Consider the following 24,072-nt stretch of genomic DNA (forward strand, 5'->3'; position numbering starts at 1 on the left):
TCTAGAATTTTCTTGAAATATCTCTTCCCTTTAACTTAATTAGCTGAACATCTCAGATTCCTGGGAAATTCAAATTTTAATCAAAAGCTCTTTTTTCCTGGGTTTTTTCATCATTTCCTCTAATTCTACTTTGTCCCTAAGTCACTCTTAAATACAGCAAAGATATCTTTGTTATTGATTATAATCAATAACAAATTATCGATTATAATCAATAATCATTTGATTATTTTCCTGGAAGAATGGCTAATCAAGTTATGCAACAATCAGGGTGGATAAAAATTGATTTAAAAAAAAAAACCCAGCTTTTTAAAAATTTAAATCAGATTTTTTTCTTTTTTTATCACATTTATTTTAATAAACTGTTTTTGGAGTAAAAGTTGATCTAAGATTGTTTTCTATTTAAGATACATTAATAGTTTAGTTTATTTAGCACAAAATGGAGGTTAGTTATATAGCCCTGAGGCTGTATATTCTGCAATATTTACATTTTTGGTAAACCCATTCAATGAATCTAAGCTGTGCAAGCTAAATAGGAAACCATTTTGTTTGCAAATAATATTAAAGATTCTACCAGCAAGAATGAGTCCTTACATTTAAAAAGCTCCTGTCATTTCAGATCCATCATGGCAGAGCCTGTTAGCAGACATCCACTCACCTGCTGCCCATCCCATCCCTCACTGTTGTGTCACTGCCACATCACCAGACATCCCATTAAAGTGAATGGGACTGTCAATCAATGGTGGGTCAGAGGAGAAGCCACTGTGAGACAGATGACAGTTGGTCTTTAAAAGTTATGATTTAAATCAAGCCTTTTTACTAGTGATTTAAATCTGATGCAGAATTCCATTGTAACTGGAAACCATTGTTGGGTTATTACAGGTTGGTGTTAAACCAGGTACCCTTAGTTGAAAACTCAATAGTGAAAGTTTTTGCTTTAAAAATGATTTAACACATTTCATAACTCAAATATTAAATAAGGATTATACTTATCTCTGGGAGATTTTAGGTTTAATGTTTACTTATTGTACCTTACTAATTGCATTCTACCATTTTATTTTTTACACTTATCTGTTCATGGTTCATTTCTTTTAAAAAGTACTCAAATTTTCTATTCCCAGGAGAGAAGGAAGGCTGGATTAGGACTGTCATGACAATTAAAAAGTGGATCTGATATTTTGGAGTGCAGAGTGATGTTCCTAAGAGCACAGTGATCTCTTTCTGCTTCCATACTACCGTTTTTTTTTTTGCAGCCCAATACTAGTAACTCTACATAATTTAACATAATTGTTCCCTCACACATCATTCGGGGACTAAGGGATAATGAGCGCATCGATTCTCTGATAACTTTGAGCAGCTTAAGAAATAACTGACTAAACGCAATAGCACAAGATGCAAAGAGGCCAGCGTGCCTACCATCCCTTGTCTTACTGTCCCCATTTATCTGTATTTACTCCCTTTGTTCTTGTTTATGTTCACACTTACACTTATCTTACACTGTACCTGTATGGCAAATAAATAAAACAAATAAACACACACCGGAATCCTGTATTAAGCAGCTCTTACAAGATCCTTCCAAGTAAACTCGTTCTGAGGCAAATAGACTCGTTGAGTCTATTTGCCTCAGAATGCAGTTTCCAGTGGTTTAGCAGCTTGTCGCAAACGGAAAGCCTCGAAGTACGTTGTGGCTCCTAAAAGCCTGCTCTTCTTTTTCAAACTACAACTAAAGGCAAAACCAGGAAACCTTCAGCTCAACCGATTCTAGCGCCATCCACCCCTGGGCGGAAAACAAAACGCGATTTCGGCAGCCACCGCTCCTGCGTCCCTTCCACCCGCGCCAACACCGGTGGCCTTGGCTCCTTGGACCTCCTCACTATAGCTTCGCCAAACGAACCGGAAACCGGCGGACGCGCATGACCTCGCTAGACTGAAACGCCGCCCTCGCTTTCCCTTCCTAGCGTGGTTGGTTTTATTTTATTTTATTTTATTTTATTTTCCCCCTTCTCCTTTCCCCGAAACTCTCGCAATCCGAGACTGAACTGGTCGCCGAAGGCAGGCTTTGCAAGCGGAGGAGGAGGAGGAGGAGTGCTTCGGGAACGGGTGTCCTGGTCAGCGGGGGAAAGGGTCCGAAGGTGGGACCGAGGGTGAATCGAGGCTTGTGTGATGGTGGTGGTGGTGGTGGTTACAGCAAAGAAGCGGGATGGAGTGGAAAGCGGACTCGAGTCAGCAAAAGCGGAGCCGGAAGGGCGCGTTGTGTATCGCGGCGGTTTGGTTCCCTTCGCTCTTCTTGAAGGTTCTGTGACGTCACTCGGTCGCTAGCACCTACCTACCAGGACTGGAAGGCGCTCTTGCGCTTTGGGGCGCCTTTCAGCTCTTTCTGGAAATACCAAGGGAAACGCCTCGGCCTTTTCAACAGGCTCCGCGCTTGGGTTTTAAAAACCACGAATAGGCAGCTCGGCCTCTTTGGGTGGGTTCCAAAGTTGTTGTTTCCTCCCCCCACCCCTCTCCCCAGCAAAGGCGCTCTTTTGTCGCTATTCTTTTTTGTTCGGGAGAAAATCTTTTTATCCATGGGTCTCTAGAAGTCGAAAACGTTTTGATGGCACCTACCCGATTATTTTTGTTACTCCGACAAACCTTAGAGGATCCCTGTAGTAAGTATTTTGTGTGTGTTTAGGGTGGGTGGGTGCTGCAGCAGTGAATGGATATTATTTGTGACTCAAAACCAAGCGGCCCATTTCTTTTAAGACAAGGTTCTTCAAACTTGGCACGTTAAAGACTTGTGGACTTCAACTCCCAGAATTCCTGAGCTAACTTGACTGGAGGAGGAATTCTGGGAGTTGAAGTCCACAAGTCTTAAAACTGTCAAGTTGGAAGACCCCTGCTTTAAGACTTTGGTCATTTGGATGTCTGTTCTACTGTTCCAAAGAGTTTGCGTTTCCAGCTTTTGAAGCCTCTTAACCATCAAAGGATACTTTTGCAGTCTTTTGAATTAATAGCATATGAAATCTGTTTAGGGAAATTAGAAAGTTTCTGGTGTTTTTTTTTTTTTTTAACAAAACAACTTTCGAAAGCCTGCTTATGGGAATTCATTGAACATAATATCTTAGGCAGGACAATAATTTGTGATACACACACCTTTCCTGGCCTATATTTTTAACCTACTTTCATTTCTTTGATAGATAAAATAATTGCCAAGTAAGCCAGATTTAGGAAGGGGAAACCTTGCTAGTTTTAATAAATGTTCATATGAAACCAAACTTAATTATCAAGAACACCATTCATGAAAATTTATAGCATAGTCAGAAAAAAATATCCCTTTTTTATAGAAAGTAAATACTATATTTCTTTGACTCTTTACTGGACAAATGGGTTGTTTTTTGCTTCTGGCAAAAACTTGCATACATTTCTCTGATTATTCAGAAAATAAAATTATATCATGTGACTAATTAAAAAGATACCAATTGCACCTGGCCCTTTGGAAGACTTTACCCTCTAAGCCTAAGCAGGAGTTTCCAATCTTTTCTATACCCTGCACCCCTAGAACACTTCTAATATATTCTTGCATCCCTTAAAAATAAATAATTATATGCATGTAATTATACATCTACACTATAATTTTGAAACTTCTAAACCCAAGTTTTCGCACTCCCTAGAATATCATCTTTCACCTTCCAGTTGGGAACCCCAGCTTTAAGGTAAAATCTGCCTCCAGCCTCCTATCCTTTTGCAAAAGCGCCTAAGGACCTGATTCTGCTGGTTGGCCTGGGGATCAAATGGGGGAGTTCCACACTGGAGGTGGCTGCTAGATTGATGGCAGCCTCCACCTTCCCTCCAGATGTGCTATTCAGCAGGTTCTGACCAATTCTGGAGAACTGGTAGCCTCTGACTGGAGATTTTATAGTATCCTTCCCCTGCCACGCCCACCAAGCCACGCCCACAGAACTGGTAGTAAAAAATTTGAATCCCACCACTGCTTCCCTCCCTTTGCTCTCTGCTCTCTAGCCAGCCATCTTTTTGGTTATCCTATTGATGTATTTATTTTTGTTGTCTTCCTTTCTCATTGTTTATTTTATTCTATTTTACTCCTGTTTACGCCCTTTCATTTTTCTTTCTTTTTATTATTATAAGCTGCTTAGAATATCCCTACAGTGAAATAAATGGCAAATAAATTTAATAAATAAATGAGGTGAAAATATAACTGAATAGGTGAGATCATCCAATACTGTGAGATGAGGTATCATCAGTACACCGCTGATACTCAACTTTATATAACCAGTGTGACACAAATGTTGCTGTCATTTCTGTTTCAGGGTGTCTGGAGGTTTTGGGGGAACAACAGACATCACTTAAATCCTGGCAGGACTGAGTGGATATGGGTATATGGAGCCTTGAGACCTAGTTTAACAACTTTAAGTTCTGGATGAGGTTATACTTCTCCAGACAGATTCTGTGCACAACCTGGGAGTTCTAAACCAGGGATGTTAAACTCGTGGCCCATGGGCCAGATGGGTCACACGCTGACCATGCCTAACCCCCATTTTAGTGAAGGGGAAAAAGTCGCAATACGTCATGTGATGTGACACGAGTTTGACACCTTGTTCTAGGCTCACCTACTCAAAGAGCAAGTGGCAGTCGTAGGGGGGAGTGCATTTACTCAACTTCATTTTGCACCCTTTCCTGGATTGTGAGTCCCTGCACTCAATCACTCATGCCCTGGTCATCTAATGCTTGGAGTACTGCAGTGTGCTCGACATCAGGTGTCTCCAACTGTGGCAACTTTAAGCCTGGCAGACTTCAACTCCCAGAATTCCCCAACCAGCAAAGCTTGGAGTTGCCAAGGTTGGAGACCCCTGCTATACATGAAACTACTCTTGAGGAATATTCAGAAGCTTCAGTTGGCACAAAATGAAGCAGTGTGAACAGTTTAGGTGGCCCGTGTAACAAATCTGTTGTGTAAACTGCACTGGTTTCCAGTTTGATTCCAGAACCAATTCAAGCTGTTAGTTATCACCTTTAAAGCCCTCTATGACATAGCTCCGGGATATCTGAGGAACCATATCTCCCCAATGGGATTGGCCCACCCCACTTGTGCTGACAAAAAGGGGATGTTGTGAATCCTGTCAGCCAAGGAATTGTGGCTGGTGGAGTCCAGGAGGAGAACCTTTTCTGCCTTAGCTTCCGCCCTTTCAAACATCATCCCCGCTTAGATGTGAGATCTACCCCCCACCCTCTCAGCCTTCCAACAGGGCCTCAAAACGCCGGAGATGGCTTGTAAATTCGATAAGATCCCACCTCCACACCTGCTTAGTCACTGGTCCTTTATTTAATGTATTGTTAATGTTAGCCATTTCTGTTTTAAGACATGATATTTTTTTAATGTTTCCATTTTAATTGCTCCTGATACTGTAAACTGCCCAGAACTAGTGAGATGGACAGCATAGAAATCCAATCAATCAATAAATAACCATTCTTAATAAATCTGATTGATGTATTCATGCAAATAATTTGAGCAGTAAATTTATTTTGGTGGAATAAAATATATTTTGCATATGTCTTTTTAGGTAAGATTGCTGTACTAATAATGTAGCTGAAAGTCATGTCTTTGTCCTGTGGAACCAAGAGTCATAATTTTGATATTAGGGAAGCAGCAGCAGAGGAAGAGATGGCAAGTGGAATCATTAGGGCAATATATGATTAAATCAATTATGTACTTACCATTATTTTTTCAATCTTTACCATTGCCATTTTGTTAATTTTTCTACCAGTGTATTCTTTGATGCTATACAGATGACAGATAACGTTACTTCTTGCCTAAGCTGTGCTGAAAACAACTGTAGCTTCACTGCTCCAAGTGAAGTAAAAAGAGGAATAGAAAATTCAGAAGGGGAGAAGCTATTTTGGTCCAAGAAAAGTGATATCTGAAGCCAGAGAGGTTAGGGAGAACTTGAAGTTTTCCAGCACAAGATGCTATGCCATGAGCTACGGTTTAGAAATGACAATGACTGAATCAGAACAGGCCAACCTGTTGTGTGGCCAACAAGCCACACAATCCATAGTATGACTTGATTCACACAATATCTTAAATTACCGTGAACTTAAGGTGAATTTACATGACGTCATTTTCCTCTTGTCTTGCACATCTTAGCCATTTTCATTGAATCTTTCAGGCTGTATGAACCTGAAACTGCCACCTTTAACTTCCCATTAACTGCAAGTAAGGTTTCAACTTAAGCTTTCTTTATCTAGCTATTCTAGATTTGTGCAATGTACTTAAACTTTGAAAAGTTTAATTAACAAGCTGAGCAAGACAAGGTTAAGATGATGGAGGTGATTGTCTATGTTGATTCATGCTAAGTTATTACATGCTGCATATCAACCCAGTTGCTAATAGCCTAGTGAGATTTATTGAGTGGACAAAATTTCATTAGTAAAGATAAGAATACCAAAGATTGATTTATTCAATCTCTTTACATATCACTGTCTTTATTTTTTTTAAAAAAATATTTATAGAACAGAACAGAATAGAACATTCTATATTGGCCAAATGTGATTAGACACACAAGGAATTTGTTTCTGGTGCATAAGCTGTACAAGCAACAAAATGATAAATCATAAGATACAACCAACGAAGTGATAGCCATAAAATACCAATAGGAGTAGGTAATAGGAAAGATGAGAAGAATAATAGCAATACAGCCATACTACATGAGTAAATATCCTTAGGCATAAGATAATGCTGTGGTAATTGGGCATTTAGTAGAGTGATGTCAAGGGGTGAAATTGTCTTTGTGTCTAGTTGTTTTCGCATGCAATGCTCTATAGCAGCATCCTGAGGGGAGGAGTTGAAACAGTTTATGTCCAGGGATATGAAGGGTCTGTAGATATTTTCTCAGCCCTTGTTCTATATTTCTTGTGCAGTATAGAGATCCTCAATGGAAGGCAGGCTGGTTGCAGTTTTTTTTCCTGCATTCCTAACTATCCGTTGAAGTCTATACCTGTTCCTTGGTAGCAATGGTAGAATTTTTAAAAACCAGCTAAACTAAAAAGTTTACAATGTATGTTTTAATAGTTTGTAAAGATTCGAGAGAATATTACATTTGATTTAACTTTTAAAGTAATGTTGTATGGATCAAATATTTTTCTCTGGGCACTATATTTCATGGCAGGGGTGGCACTTCAATGAAAAACTGATCAGAAACAGGAAAGGATCCTGGAGGAGTTTTATAAGGAAGAAGAGAGCCTTGCAGGTGAGGTCCGTGATGAGATTAGCCTATTTCACTCATAATAGACAGTTGCTTATCTTTATTTTCCTGTGTCTTGGGCTTTTAAACTCTTTCCCCCTTCCAAGCCACAAGGGAGAGATTAGAAACTTTTAATTTCTGTTAAATACTTTAGCATGGGAACCTTAGTCTTCCTTAAGTGTAATTAACTGAAACTAAACTGATTTATAATCTGTGATTGAAGTTATTTTGTTTCAACTTCCATAGTTAAGACCAACTGTACTGCATTTTGTTTAAAGACAATGTTTACCTAAATGTTTAACTAAAATAAGTAAAAGCATTTGAATGTTTCCTGGAATCTACTTGAGATGAAAAGATTTCATAAATCAGAAAATTTCATAAATCATAAATCTGCTGCTGTCCATTTGGGTATTGATGAGCTCTCTTTAATTCCTGGAGCAGATTATTCAGTCTACGGTGTCTTCATAATATATTCTAGAAATATGTTTATCATCCACAGATCATTTAAATGTCTTCAGAAGACAAGGATTCTCAGGAGGATGAACTTCTTGCTTTGGCAAGTATTTATGATGAAGATGAATTCAAGAGAGCACAAGATGTACAAGGAGGAGAAACTCGAATCTCCGTGGCTGTGCCTCAGAATTTCAGAGTATCTCTGAGTGGTAAATCCAACTCCTTTTTAGATTCTGATTTTCTTGAAAGGTATTCTAGTACAGTACTGCCAAATATGGAACATTGATTGATTGATTGATCAATCCTATTTCTTAACTACCTGTCTCCCTCAGAGTTATGTTAGCCTGTGCAAAACGTAAGAGTTGGCTTACACGATATTTCAGGATATATGTTTCAGAGTTATCTGTTTGAATATAGACATACACACGTGCAAGGCAGGAATTCATATTTTGCACACACTTCGGACAGTTTTATGTTGTAATCCAATCTGAGAATAACATGACTAGAAGACAGTATTTCTAACTCTAAATTCAAGCCCAAATTGATTTTGATGGAAGTCAAAGTGATTTTGGAAGTGGGTGAAGAGGGCTAACGGAGAACGTTCAGGAGCCAGCCAGATTTTTTTTCTTTTCTTTTTTAATATTTTTATTGTCCTTTTTCCTTTTTACAAATAATGAGGCATCTTTGTTACATACACTTTTCCATACATTTCTAATTATTCATATACATTTCTATATCTTCTTCTGATCTCTACAATTCTTATTCCTTATTGTCCATCCATTCATACCAATTTTTCCAAACCGTATAATACTCCAAGTCTTCCTTGCCTTTTAACTCTAGGATGAGTTTATCCATTTCCGCACAATGTAAGATCTTTTGGATTACTAGACCTTCTGATAGTATAGTATCCTTGTTGCAACATGGTGCAAGCGCCATTCTTGCTGCTGTAGTTGTATGCAAGATCATGTATTTTATTTTTTTATTATATTTCCCCTTAATTGTCCCTAAAATTCTGGCTTCGGTTCTATTTGACATTTTATAATTTTGTACAACCATTTTTGTATTTTAATCCAATACTTTTTTACTTCGGGGCATATTCATCATGTGTGAAAGAAGATACCTTGTCCCTGTTTGCATTTCCAACAACTTGGGTTCAGATTTGGGTACATTTTTGCCAACCTTGTTGGGGCCAGATGCCAATGATAAAACATATTGATTTGCCTTGAATGCAGCGGACTTTGTTACTGTATAGTTTTTATTCCAATTTTTTTTTCCAATCTTCAAGTTCAATATTATGTCCAAAATTTTTGGCCCATGCTATCATGGGTCCTTTTAATATTTCCTCTTCCATGTTGAATTTTAGTAAATAGTTATATATTCTTGATATTAATTTTTTTTTCTGGGCCTACCAAAATTTTATCTAGTTGTTTTAATTAGGTATCAAATCCACATTACTCTGCATCTTTTTTTATATCATGATTGTAGCTGAAGATATGGCCACCAATCTATAATTATTCCCTGATCTTTTAATTCCTGATTGCTTTTTAATGTTCCTTGATTATCTAAAATTTCATTATACCTAGCCATTTTACCTACATCTAGTGTATTGGGGTGGATCATTGCCTCCATGGTGGATAGCCAGCTCGGGATTTTCATGTAATGTTTTTTCTTAATGTCTTCCCAGGTCAGTATCAAAGAATCTCTCAATTTGTGTCTATAAAAATACAAATGTGACTTGTTTCTACTTTTCCACAGGAAGGCATGCCACCCTATCTGTAAATCATGCTCTTCCAAGGGTTAATTATTTAGATTTACCATTCTCTAATCCATACCAGAGCTGCTGCCTCCATCCAGAGTTTTCTTGATATGTTATGTGTGAGACAGAAGATGCAAGATCCTTTTCTCTGTATGATAATTGTGGTGAATCAAGAAAGTAGTTGACAAAATAACCCTGTACCCTAACATAGACGGTTCTGTGTTGTACAAAGAGATGCCAACACATGGGTCTCCAGAGGTCACTGAACATCTCCCATGAGCCCTAGTCTAGATCACCAATGTTGAAGAAGTGGATGGGGATTGCAGTCTTAACTATATTTGGAGGGCCACATTTACTCAACATGCCTGAACTAAAGCAACTTTTGAAGGAATTGTCATGGGAATTTCTCAATGGAAAGGTTTTATGGAAATAATATTGAACCATTCAGTTAAATAGCATGACTTGGAAATTGGGTGATCAGATTAGTTTGTAAGTCGCCCAGAGTTGCCTTGCAGTGAGATAAACAGCAAACAAATTAAATAAATAAATAAATTTTGTTTTAGGCAACTTCACAGGGAATCTTGAAAACAGCAAGCTTGAATATACAGTAAGCTTTCTGCCTCCAGTAGTGCTGAATTTTGAATTCCCACCGGACTATCCTTCAACTTCCCCACCTGCGTTCCTTCTCAGTTGCAAGTGGCTGTCTCAGGCTCAGGTTTGGCATTGATCTTTTACACAGCACATAATTTATATAATCCACCAGGATGATAAGGAACATTTATGATAAGGTTTTTAAATGAATGATTGGTGATCTTGTTGCAGCCAAAGGAAGATTGCTAAAAGGAAGCATCATAATTAAAATTCAGGTTAGCTAGGGAAAATAATATGTGTGTTAAAACTTCTCATAAATTATTTTTAATTATAATGTCAATAATTGTGACTTTAAAACCTTAATATTATTTGTATAGAATATTTGGAAATTGTATATAAGTAATTTTTGAAGTTGCGTTTTATCTCTGCAGGTATAGTAGTCCTTAATGTTCAGATAACAGCTTCATGTGGAGCTTGAAATATGGATGTAATACTATTAAAATACTGTTTCATGAAATCTTGTTCTTTTAAGGATATAGTAATATTGACTTAAGATTTGTGGGGGGAAATGTTTTTCTAACTCTTCTTTCTACCTCCTCCTCTCTTCCAGCTCACTGCTCTTTGCAGGCACCTAGATAACTTATGGGAAGAAAACAGAGGTTCTGTGGTCCTATTTGCCTGGATGCAATTTCTCAAAGAAGAGACACTTGCTTATCTGAATATAACTTCCCCGTTTGAACCGGAGATAACTAAGCAAGAAAAACAGCCAAAGGAAGAAGATGGTTGCTATGACATCAGAGATGCTGCATCCGCACATAAAGAATCCTCTGATACGAGCACTGTAGAGGATGTTGAATCTTTGTCAATCCTGATTAAGGAAATTTTAGACTTTGATCAGTCCCAAAAGGAGAAGAATTTCAACTGTAAAATGTTCACGTGCGATATCTGTTTTTCAGTAAAACAGGGAAGCGAATGTATGGACTTTAAAGACTGCAAGCATGTGTACTGCAAGATTTGCTTAAAGAACTACTTTGAAATTCAAATCAAAGATGGACAGGTCCATTGCCTGAACTGTCCAGAACCTGAATGTTCATCTGTTGCCACTCCTGGGCAGGTAAAAGAAAAGACAGTTATGGGTCAGACATGGTATGCATCCTGTCCTGTCACTGGAACATAAAAATAGTTGGGCATTCTCCAGAAAGGAAAGCTATACGACTTACGTCAACTTGTAACCACAATTCAGCCCAAAATTTCTGTTGCTAAGTGAAATATTTAAGTGAATGTTGCCCCATTTTACCACCTTTCTTGCCACAGTCGTTAAGTGAGTTGTTAACCATAGTAACATGGTTATTAAGTGAATCTGACTTCCCCATTGACGCTGCTTGTCAGAAGGTCCCAAAAGGGGATCATAGGACCCTGGGATACTGCAACCGTCGTAAATATGAACCAGTTGCCAAGTGTCTGAATTTTGATCGCGACCATGGGGATGGCTGCAATGGTCGTAACTCACTTTTTTCAGTGCTGTTGAAATCTTGGTCACTAAGTGAACTGTTGTAAATCGAGGACTTAAAAATATACTATAATGACCAATTATAGCAGTGACTACCTATATTGTTAAAATGATTCTGGCAGCTAATGTTGTAAGTGCTTAAAGAGATGACCGTATCTTTTGCAAAAGAAGTAGGATCCCAAAGAACTATGCCAGAGCTTTAGTATTCACCTAATTTATAAGAACAGACATGTGTAAGGTGGTTTGTCCTGCAGTATACAAAGGTTTATTATTTTATTTTATTTTGTAAATTAACTTTTTGATAACTTTAGAATTTTGGTCTAAGCTTAGGGTTAAATATAAGTTTCTACGTTTTGTAAAGAATTGGCCCCGATATAATTCAGTAATATTCTGGAGTCCTTTCTAAATCTTTGAAGTCTTTGGATTGTTATTAACTAAGATTTGGAAGCAGTGGTAGGATTCAAATTTTTTTACTACCGGTTCTGTGGGTGTGGCTTGGTGGGCGTGGCAGGGGAAAGATACTGTAAAATCTCCAGTCAGAGGTGTTATTTGCCGGTTCTCCAAACTATTCAAAATTTCCGCTACCGGTTCTCCAGAACTGGTCAGAATCTGCTGAATACCACCTCTGCTTGGAAGTATGTATTGATAAGAAAATAATCACTTCCAATTTTGATACAAACTGAGGGTAATAGCTACAGCTTCTGCAGATCAATTGATTAGTGTCTTTTGTACTCTTCTGTCAGATTATTTTCATAAATATAATACAGGGTAAATCTTGCTACATCAAAATCCTCTAACATATTTCATCACTTGCCTTGAAGGTGAAAGAGCTGGTGGAAGAGAAGCTATTTGCACTTTATGATCGCCTTCTGCTTCAGTCAAGTTTGGACTTGATGGCCGATGTAGTCTATTGCCCACGTCCAAGCTGCCAAACCCCAGTGATGCAGGATCCTTCTTGCACTATGGGCATCTGTTCACAATGTAATTATGCATTCTGCACTTTGTGTAAAATGACCTATCATGGAGTTTCCCCTTGTAAAGTCACTGCAGGTGAGTAACCATAAAGGACCTTGCATTCAGTGCTCTCTGAATATTAATGCTTTATATAAGAGAATTAGTGTACTGTTGGAGAGTAAGCTCTTAAAATGATGGACTGGCACTGAGGAAACTCAGGTTTTCCTCAGCTTTTGCCCATAACTTATCTTTTAGATAACGAAAACAGTCCAAATGCTATGTCTATTCATCTTTGTCAGCAAAAGTCCAGTAAGTCCAGTAACTAATGACTTTTTTTGTGAAATAGGTAATATATTTGTTCAACTTTATACCGTTTTCTGTTCTTAATGCAGAGAAGCTAGCAGATTTGCGCAATGAATATCTTCAAGCAGACGAAGCCACACAGCGATTTTTGGAGCAACGCTATGGCAAAAGAGTTATTCAAAAGGCTTTAGAGGAGATGGAAAGTAAAAAATGGCTAGAAAACAATTCCAAATCATGTCCTCGCTGTGCAACTCCTATTGAGGTAAGATCATAGCAAAGAAGGGCATGACTGAAAAATGTTCTGGAGACTCAAAATATGTTAGTTTAGCTTTTTATGAGCAAGAATTGTGGTCCAGCTTTGAATTCCTGTGGATAGCAAATTTTTAGAATATCAGCTCAGTCCAATCCTGACTATATGCTAGGATCATATCCACAGTAACTTTTGGTTGTGTTGGGAATGATAGGATTTTCGTTGCCCTTTCCTGTGGTAAAAACCTGTAAGTGGTAAGAAGGCTGCTTCTTAACATCTAGAAATACCTGTCTTATAAACTGAAAGAAAAACACTACAAATACATTGTCTCAAATTGTCATTATATAATCAGCAATAGAACTAGTTAGAAACTGCTAGAAAAATGTTAACGAGACCAAGAAGAACTGAAATATATCCACACTTTTCATCGTCAAAGCATTTTCCAGTAATTCATACAATATAATCTTGAAGGGAATTAAAAGTCACTTTTTCAATTCAGTTTTCTCAGTTCTTTCCACAGGTTTTGAACTTAGGTACAGTTTTGAAGTTAGGTTTTTCATTCAATAAAATTATTTCCTTCATTTTAGAACACCACTTTAGAAGTTGGAAAAAGTTTCTGGAGAATGTTTTCATATTAGTTTTCAAAGACTGCTCTTTGTGGTACAAACAACTCTGACATTCTCTCTCTCTCTCTCTCCCTCCCTCCCTCCCTCCCTCTCCTTCTCTCCTCCCTCCTCTCTCTCTCACACACACATACGTGCCTATATCACTTTATATCTCTACTGTTGATATGCTTCCTAGCAGCTGAGAATGGAGGATTGTTGACAATGGATTTTTCTATTATTTCTGAAGCTCCACTTTGGCAATACTATGAAGTACTGTACAGGGAGTCCTCAACTTACAACAGTTCATTTAGTGACCATTCAAAGTTATAGTGGCACTGAAAAAGTGACTTATGACCATTTTTCACACTTATGACCATTGCAGCATTCCCTATGATCACATGATCAATATTCAGACACTTGGCAACTGACTCATGACAATTGCAGTTTCTTGAGGTCGTGATCACCTTTTGCAAAACCAGTCAGGAGGCCAGATTCACTTAAAAACTGTTCAACTAATTTAACAATTGCAGTGATTCACTTTAACAACTGTGGCAAGAAAGATCGTAAGATAGAATAAAACTCACTTAACAGCTGTCTCGCCCTTGTAACAGAAATTTTGGGCTCAATTGTGGTTGTAAATCAAGGACTATCTGTAGGTAAAAATCCCATTTAGTGCTTCAGCTATTTAGAAAAGACAGGTAGAATTCTCTTCCTTATAACAGTCAGACAGCATTTGTTATTGCAGTTTCATGAGTTAATACATTAGGAATACTGAGTTGTAAATAGTATGAGGGAGTAGCCTCTACATCTTTTATTTTCCATTTAACAAAGTACAGTGGATCATAAAGATTTCAGGTCAAATTGTCTTTTTCTCCTTCTTTTCCCCCCCAGAAGTTAAACGGCTGTAACAGGATGAGGTGCACTGCTTGCATGCAGTATTTCTGTTGGCTTTGTATGGGTGTTTTATCAAGGATAAATCCATACAAGCACTTTAGTGATCCAGACTCACCATGTTTTAACCTGTAAGTAACCTTTTTCTCTACTGAAAGAAAAGTGGAATTTCACTCTAGATCTGAGTTTACAAGATTTAATAGGGTTTGCATTCTAGAAGACTTTGAGATCTCTTACTACCAAGTAAGCAAAACAATAGGTCAACATTTTTCAAATTTGGTAATTTTAAGATGTGTGGACTTCAATATCCTGTCTGGGGAATTCAAGAAATTGAAATCCACACATACTAAATTTGAAAAACACTGCAATGGTTAATAAATTGAAAGCTGGTTAGTTTGGAGCCTTATTCCACAAGCTGGTTAAAGACTTTGCTGAACTATTGTGTATAACACAAAAACCTTTGACCTTTTTGTCTGCAAGAGGCGATGATATTGAAAAATTAAAACTTGCTAAAATTATTTTAACTGCTTTGAAATTTTAGATGGGACTCTTCATTGGAAAATAGTAAGTTCAGTAAGACTGCATTCATACATTTGTACTAATCTATAATGTGACTTGTTTGATTTTATTTACTTAGAGTAAACTCAGCTAACTTTAATAACTATGATTAAACTATAGCTTAGCAAAATACACAATACAATTTACTTTCATTAGCATCGCAGCAGATTTCCTACCCAAATTTAATATTTAACCAAATCTTAAATAGTACTGTAGTATTTAAATTTGTGCCAAAAGCAAATGCTGAAGCCAACTTCCAGGCTGACTAAAATGTCACAAAATAAGGGGTTCTTTCTGAGCTTGGTTGTCTTCTTCCAGACATTCGGTTGGGCTGTTTACTGTTGTGAGAGCAAACCCCATCCCTTACTGATGAGATGATGTTATCTAGTTCGGGTAATAAAATGCCTGCAAGAAAGCCACCAAACTTAAAGAGCACCAAAGATCCACACTTCAACCCTGAGCTACAATATTCTCCTCTATCAGGGTCATTAAACAGTTTGCAAAATGATGCATTCCTCACAGGAGTAGCTGTAGGAGCTGTCAACAATATCAGTGATATCACCAGGCACTTAGAATCCTATGTCCTTTTAAGATGTGATACATGCATCACATACATACAAGCAGCAGCAGCAGCAGCAGCAGCAGCAGCAGCAGCAGGGCATTCAGTCACATCCTCCATTTTATTGTTGACAGCTCCTGTGAACACCTCTAAGTCTCCAGAACTCTTTATCCACATAAATAGCAGACAAAATGGGGAGAATAGAAAAAGATAAAAGAAAGAGAAGTGCTGGCTAATATGGAATTAATGAATGCGGGAGGATGTGGCAGATGTTTACATTAGCTACTGCTAGAAATCATAATTATTCCAAGTTTCTCTACAGCCATAAATTACCTCTTGTTATGATTACATTTTGTGTTTTAGTTTATAAATAATTGTATCAGAAGTAAAATGCAATGCAAAAGATATCAGTGCTTACTTGAAAATAACAATACAAAGTATATTTTACATTATTTAAAAGAGAAGCATTTTTTGTTCTGGAACAAATCCCCCAAAATGTCTCTGCTATTATAAACAATAAAAGTACACTAAGTGTATGTAGAAACAGTGGTTAAGTCTTGAGAAGTCAGTTTGAATGCACTATTGCAGATCTTTTAATGTTAACATTTTTTTGATAAATCATGGCCTGAGTACTATTAAGTTTGTTCTTCTCTTTACTGAAAGTAAAGTAGAGAGGAATACTCTCTTAAAACATGGCATGTTTATTAATTTCTGATATTACAAATAAGATAACAGTGCAAATCTGCATAGTTGTGAAAAAAATCCAGTTTTGAAAACAAACTTTCTTAGTTTTGCTGTATGATTCTGCTACTCTTTTGGGCAGGGGCTTTTTACAGAAATATACGTGAGTTGTTACCATGTTGGTAAAATATTCTCCCATGAGCTGTTCAGAGCATCCAGAAGTAGGAGGTGCTTCAGTCTCTTCTGGAAAGGCTGGGCTTAAACTCCGGGGCGCTCCTCCTCCTCCACGGGACACCTCCTCAGCGTCCCCCAGCTCAGGCTTTGTAATAAGAGGTTGTGCACTCCCTGACTGGAATGGTTTCTGATTCAGCTAGTCAAGATTCAGGTTTGCTCTTGGGTTAATTCGGTTTGCAAATTTTTCCCCCTATTAATCTGGCGATTTCAAGGCTTGTGGCTCTATTAGGTTATCACCCCGATCAGTTGAGAGCAGCTCTTTGTGCCTGGCGGAGCCTGCCACTTCGCAGGCAGTCTGAGATGGCCGCTTCAAGCAATTAGCCTATCTAATTCCCCGATCGTCTTATCTCTGCGATCTTGGCAGAACACTCACAGCTGCGGCTCACTTCTCCTTACAGGATCATTTGTCTGACATTTTGGAGAGGCAGCGGCGGCAGCTTGTTAAACTGCTCAGGCATTTAACATCAGAGTTTCTGCCTTCCCACCTTTTTAAACGGATGGCTTCAAGTTCGCACCGAAATATTACAGGGGCCATTCCCTGCTGGTTTCCCTTCTTGGGGACCGGGGCAAGTACCTTCCCACTCCACTTTCCTGGGATTATTTCTCTCTTAGCCTGCTGGCGTTGGATAAGCAGGCTAGTCCTTAAACAGGAATTGCTTTTGGATTGTTACATTGGAGCGAAGCCTCAAGTGCCATTTCAAACAGCGGGACGTTTTGGACAGGAAAGGATCCATCCAGGACCTGTATAGCTGGTTTCTTTTGTTGGGGACCAGGGATCCTGAATATTTCTTGCTTGGAGCACTTGGGAGGCTTCCCTTGCTAGGGACCCTTAGATACTGTTTCCCATATATACGGGCTTACATATAGATGTAGGCATATATATATATATGTATGTGTTTGTGTATAGATAGATAGATAGATAGATAGATAGATAGATAGATAGATAGATAGATAGATAGATAGATAGGCTTACACTCTTGGAGAAGCGCCCTACTTTCAACCACAGAGGTAGGCACCACCCCTAAGTACAAATAATAATAATAATAATAATAATAATAATAATAATAAAAATTAAAGTTAGAGACACGAGATTCAGTCCTCCATAATGGAAGGTGACAACGTCTTCCACTCCAAGACAAATAAGTCCTGAGATAAGTCAGTGGGCCCCAAAAAGGCCTTTAAGGCGGCGGATAAGGATGCCCATAGATGGCACCAAGCCTTGGAAAGGCAGTGGCAGAAACGGGCCAGGGAGGCGGACAAGATGGCTATGACACAACAATCGGATCAGGGCCCAAGTACATTGTTGGGGCCCTTGGACTTATCCACCCAGCCCAGACAGGCTATTTCTGGACAGCCTCCCATAGGCATATCTCCTCCAATGAGCACTGCCCGGCGAATCCCAGAGGCAACATTCACCCCTACGGCTGCCGGTTTAAGACAGGAGGAGGGATTACCTGAGACTATTCCCATCGAAATGAGGCAATGGATGGAGATAGCCATACAAAAGGGCATTGCGGCTGGAGTTCAGCAATCCATCCAGATGAGACACTTTTCGGCTACTTCGGAAGCGGGATCCCTGTCTGTTCGATCCTTTGCGCATATGGGACATCATCAAACTCAGGTATTCCCCAATATCCCTGACATACCAGCCCAGGGTCTTCAGGAGGAGGTAGAATTAGGTGACCAGGATGTTCCCATGGAGGTAGGGTCAATCCATCAGATGGACTTGGGGTTGTCAGAGGCTGACCCACTAGAATGAAGAATGTCGGATGACGAAGGCCTCATTCTGGACCAGCCTATCTTTTCTGGCCTTTTTCATCCGCACCTCTGTAAATCTTTACTGTTCAAAGCAAAGAACGCCGCTAAACTAGGCACATCAAGCCCTCATCCATTGTCAACAGGGTCTCAGGACGAATCCAAGGATCTAATATTCTCACAACAGGTTAATGAGGCAGAAACTATTCCTGTCCCTCGTATGTTTGCTGAATTAGTACAAAATCAATGGGCATCAGCAGCATCCTACCCAGCCCCAACAGGGTACGATAAACAATATTATAATTTGGCACCAGAGTTTTAAAATTTCTCAAAACACTGGAGGTGGATGAGCCTATTGTGGCACTGGCCTCTCCTTCAACCTTTCCCAACGAGGCGAGGAAGCCCTGAGACCGGAGGAAAAGAGAGCAGAGTTGGCACTCCGTAGGGCGCATGTTTCTGATGCCTGGGCCATTAGGTCAGCTACAGCTGCGTCCTTTTTTACATGGTCCTCCCTATGATGGCTCTTCCACTTGAGGGATATATTGCCGGCGTCAAAAGTCAGAACCCACCAGGACATTGCTAAGATTATTGCAGCAGCGGAATTCTCCACCGATGCCACATTTAATGCAGGCAAATTCTTGTCTAGAGCCCTAGCATCTCATGTATCAGCACGGAGACTGCTATGGCTCAGACATTGGCAGGCAGATACCAAGCATAAATGCAAGCTGGCATCAGCCCCGATATCGGGGGATAAATTATTTGGCAGTGTCTTGGAGCCCCTGCTTATTGAGAATAAAAACAAAAAGTGCTTCACCCTCTTTTTTTGGAGGTCTGAATACAGAACACCCCAGTCATTTCGAAGGGGTTCCTTTCGGACCGGCTATCAAGGCCCATATGTTCCCAGATCACAAAGAACATCAGGCTACAGACCCAGTTTTAGACAGGATAGGTCAGAATCTTCCGACAGAGGTCAGCGAGGAGGCCAAAACAGAAGAAACCGCAGAGGTACCAGAAGCTGATTTTTTCGTCACCCCAAGTGAGTCCTTGACAGCAGCTCCCATTTGGAGGGCGGCTAAAATTGTTTGCTGATCAATGGGACAGCTCCACCTCTGATGCTTGGGTCAGGGACTCTGTTAGGTTTGGCGCTAGAGTTTCAATCCTCCACTCCGAACTTTTTCATTAGGAGCCCGAGGTCCATGGACCCCATTAAAAGAGTGTTGATGCAGGAGGCTATCAATCATCTTCTGCATATTCGGGCCATTAGAGAGGTCCCACCTGAACAACGGGGTCAAGGCTGTTACTCTCTATAGCTTGTGGTACCAAAGAGTTCGGGGGCCTGGCGGGCAATTCCGGACCTCAAACGTCTGAAGAAATCATTGGTTTATCGAAAATTCAAAATGACTACTCTCCAGTCCATTCTGCTCAGCATCAGAAAGAACAATGTCCTGACCTCTATAGATCTGACAGAGGCTTATTTACATATACCAATTAGACCTCACTACAAATACCTTAGATTTTGCTATTGTGATTGGCACTACGAATATATCGCCCTACCATTCGGTCTGGCTTCGGGCCCTAGGACTTTTACCAAGGTCCTAGCGGTTTTGGCTGCCTCCCTCAGGATCAAATCTATTTGTTTACAATGTTATCTGGATGATATTTTAATTTTGTCATCTTCCAGACATCAAGCAAATTTGGATACCAAGATTACTCTGGAGACCCTTCAAGGTCATGGCTTTTCCATAAATTGGGATAAAAGCCATTTGATCCCTTCAACTAGGTTAGTTCATTTAGGGGCAGTGATAGATAATGTGGAGGGCAAGGTTTTTCTCTCTCAGGACAGGTTGAATAGTATCCAGTCTTTGGCCAGAGAGATCAGAGCCTTAAAGAGGGTTTCCCTGGCAGTTCTGTCTCAACTGTTAGGGAAACTGATTTCTTGTATTTCCATTGTGCCTTGGGCTCGATTCCATTCTAGAGATCTGCAATGGTTCCTGCTATCTTTCCAGCGATCCGGAAGAGCCACTTCCAACGTCCAGATAAAGGTACCGCACAATGTTCTCCGATCGCTCCGCTGGTGGTCAGAAAACATGATAAACAAGGGGTGTCCTTTCAAGGAACCTTACAGGGCAACAATCACAACTGATGCCAGCCTGGTAGGATGGGGCGCTCACTTCCAATCCCACACTGCACAGGGAAGTTGGACTATTTCTGAACAATCACAAAGCATCAACCTGTTGGAGCTGCGAGCAGTTCATCTGGTGTTACGCAATTTTCTACTCCTTTTCCAATCACGCCACGTTCTGGTCTTGACAGATAATATCACAACCAAGGCCCACGTAAACAGACGGGGGTACCCACTCCAAACTTCTGATGCTGGAGACGGCCAGGTTGTTCATGTGGGCTGAGGCCAATCTGTTTTTGCTCAAGGCAGAGCACATAACAGGGGCCTTAAACACACAAGCGGACTGGCTCAGCAAGGCCTCGATAGATCAGGCAGAGTGGCGCTTACACCCGTCTCTCTTCCAGAAAGCAGTGCGGAGGTTTGGGCAACCGGTGATCTATTTGCCTCTCCCCTCAACGGCCAATTGCCCCAGTATATTTCAAGGTACCTGACTCAGGGGGCGGAGGCCGTCAACGCTCTGCGATGTCAGTGGCCTCCTGGACTTCTATATGCGTTTCCTCCACTCCCCGTAATACCCAGGTTGATCCAGATGTTACTGGAGGAATGAGCGGAACTGATATTGGTCGCCCCTTACTGGCCCAGGCGAACATAGTTCGCGGACTTACAGGACCTGTCAAGAGAACAGCCTTGGAAAATTCCACCGTCGAGGGTTTCCCTCTTGCAAGTGCCGGTACTTCACCTGGACCCACAATGGCTTAGCCTAGCTGTATGGAGGTTGAGCGGAACTGTTTAAGGACCCAACAGATTTCAGAGGATGCCATTGCCACCATACAAGCATCCAGACAGTCCTCTACAAATCATATATACGAGGCCACGTGGTCCGCTTTCTGTCGCTGGTGCTGGGGGGCCTAAGATCGACCCAACTGCCCCATCAATAGGACAATTATTGGACTTTTTACAGGAGGAGTTGACCAAGGGCCTATCTCCAAATACTTTATGCAGACAGGTGGCGGCCTTAGCCTCGGTGATATCCTGGGGTGACCTTCGTTCCATAGCGCACCATCCACATATCCGCAGCTTTCTTAAGGGTGCTGCAAACTTACGACCTCCTGTAATTCACCGCTATCCCCCTTGGGAGCTCAACAAGGTGTTAACTGCACTTACAATTGGCCCGTTCGAGCCTTTAAGAACTGCTAGTCTCAAATTCCTGACATATAAGGTGGTCTTCTTAATTGCGATCACATCAGCAAGGAGGATTTCCAAGTTGGTAGCATTGTTGATGAGAAAGGATCTGTGCGTGTTTCATGCGGACAGCGTGGTTCTCAGATTGGATCCATCGTTCACCCCTAAAGTAAATTCAGCCTTCCACAGAGCACAGGAGTTGGTGCTTCCAAATTTTTGTCCAAAACCATCTCATAGACTGGAGCATCAATGGCATCGACTTGACGTTCGAATGGCGTTAAGCATCTGTCTAGACCGCATGGCGGCATTTTGAAAATCTGAGGCTCTATTCCTATCCTTCAACCCATCCACTTTAGGACACAGGGTGTCGTCGACGACCATTGGTAGATGGTTGAGAGCCACCATAGCTAAAAGTTATGAATGCCAGTCCATCTCATTCCTAAGGGCATTACAGCCCACTCAGCAAGGAGTACGGCAACATCAGCAGCATGGGCCACTCGGACTTCCATAGACGAAAACTGCAGAGCGGCGACTTGGGCTTCACCATTGCCCTTTGTCAGAAATTATAAAATTGATGTCTATGCCTCAGCGGACGCTTCATTTGGCGGAAGAGTCCTGCAGAGGGTCCATAGAGTTTAGGAGTGGATTTCGATCCAGATGGAGTCCCTCCCTAAGGACAGGCCAAGCTTTGGTATGTCCCACTTCTGAATGCTCTGAACAGCTCATGGGAGAAAGGGCGTTGGTACTTACCAGATACGACCGTTCCCTGTGAGCTGTGAAGAGCATCCAGCCCCACCCATTTCTTTCTGTCTGGTGGGGTTCCGTTCCGGTAAGGATCTAGATTAGGTGATGAGTCCTGGACTTTGGCACTCAGTCTTCGCAAAACTGGGGGACGCTAAGGAGGTGTCCCGTGGAGGAGGAGGAGCATCCCGGAGTTTTAAGCCCAGCCTTTCCAGAAGAGACTGAAGCACCTCCCACTTCTGGATGCTCTGAACAGCTCACAGAGAACGGGCGTATCAGGTAAGTACCAACGCCCTTTTTCTTGTTTAAAATTCAATTTTCTTTTCTTTCAGGCTGTTTCAAGCTATGGAAATTGAGGATTAATTTTGGAATGAAGAGAAATGATTAATTTTTAACCAGAATCAAATGCAAAGAACTGAAGATGTACCATGCATGTTCAAGTTACTTTGATTATCGATAGATGAGATGCAGAAATCAGCTCAAGAATGTCTAGAAAACTGCTTTTGTTTGCTACCACTAATTTCATGGATGTTGTCTTTTAATTTTCAAAAGCACTGAATGTTTAATCAAGCACATTAAAATTTCACAATGTGCTTCTCTTTTTAGTTAGCGCTATTATCACTAAAACCTGTTCCAAGAACAACAACAATTGTGGAATGTAAGCAACTGTTTGTTGTCCTTGTCCTAGGAACAAAGAATAAGGGTAAAAACATGTGATTTCTTCAGGTCCTGCAATTCTTAACACTTTATCCTGTTAACATGGATAATGATGCTGCCTGAGTTTCTTGGATACTACTTATCATGACATGGATAGAAAATGAACTTTAAAAGGCAAGGTTCAATACAAAAGATGACTGTAGATTCAAAAAATAGACCTGTACTTTGAGGCTTCTACAACACCCTATTGGATTTGTGGGCAAATTTCTGGTCTTCTGATCTTACTTAGTTTGTCTGAGAAACAGATATTTGCAAATGGCTGCCTTTAGCCATAAGTCATTTTGTATGTATCCTTCAGTTTTCACAAAATAAACTACTGCTGGAGCCTGTTGGCAGGTCAGTCCATAGAAAGATCCATTGTTTGATTATCTCGCTGGTTGATAAGTTGTTTGCTCCATTATAATTTGCAAAAAAAAAAATTGCTTGTCCAGAAGAGGTCAGAAAGAAATACTTTTAGGCCAAGATGACATGAAGTTGTCTGCTCTTCCTATCTGCAATGTATTAAGCATGAACTCTATGGTTATATATAGAAGTTGGAAATAAAAAGATTCCTACCAACTTTTGAGTTTTTATAGCTAAAAGTTAGCACTTCAACTTCTACTACAAACTGGAAGCAAATGAATTTTTTTTCTAAGGCAGGCATAAATGCCAAGAACCCTTCTGCTGGCCACTTAGAGAACAGAGAAGGAAGAGGGCAGTACGTTTTCCTGCACCCTTAGAAGCTTCCCACTTCCCATCTTCCAGATTGAATTATAATTCACAGAATTCCTAGCAAAACTCAATCAGATTAGGAAAAGATAACTTGGGTAATAATAAAAAACAGGAACCAAGAGTGGATGCTTCCCCACATTACATAATTGTTCCACTTTAGAAAAGTCTGATATTTCTGCATTAAGAGTTGAAGTGCAGTAGATTGTCTGAAAGAGTGCTTTTCATTTGTTTGCCCCCACCCCCCCAGTTTCTGAAAAGGCT

At 40.2% G+C, this 24,072-nt stretch overlaps 1 protein-coding gene across 7 annotated transcripts; it reads left to right on the forward strand.

Moving 5' to 3' along the window:
• Window positions 1-344: 344 nt before the first annotated feature.
• On the forward strand, window positions 345-23,451 carry RNF14 (ring finger protein 14). 7 transcript variants are annotated; one of them, XM_087924463.1, is made up of 10 exons: window positions 2,329-2,648; window positions 5,559-5,662; window positions 7,164-7,244; window positions 7,738-7,900; window positions 10,011-10,162; window positions 10,649-11,152; window positions 12,370-12,598; window positions 12,895-13,067; window positions 14,552-14,682; window positions 22,716-23,451. In XM_087924463.1, the coding sequence occupies exons 4-10, from the start codon at window positions 7,747-7,749 to the stop codon at window positions 22,744-22,746; spliced, it is 1,374 nt and encodes a 457-aa protein (XP_087780589.1). In that variant the 5' UTR covers window positions 2,329-2,648; window positions 5,559-5,662; window positions 7,164-7,244; window positions 7,738-7,746; the 3' UTR covers window positions 22,747-23,451. The 7 variants fall into 7 exon arrangements, with proteins under 7 accessions (XP_087780592.1, XP_026552208.1, XP_087780589.1 ...); XM_087924466.1 differs by lacking the exons at window positions 2,329-2,648; window positions 5,559-5,662 and adding an exon at window positions 345-1,959; XM_026696423.2 differs by lacking the exons at window positions 2,329-2,648; window positions 5,559-5,662 and adding an exon at window positions 1,905-2,129.
• Window positions 23,452-24,072: the final 621 nt, after the last annotated feature.

This window comes from Pseudonaja textilis, chromosome 2 (genome assembly GCF_049901715.1).
Source record: "Pseudonaja textilis isolate UNSWEBS1 chromosome 2, rPseTex1.2, whole genome shotgun sequence".
In the NCBI taxonomy this organism is placed as follows: domain Eukaryota; kingdom Metazoa; phylum Chordata; class Lepidosauria; order Squamata; family Elapidae; genus Pseudonaja; species Pseudonaja textilis.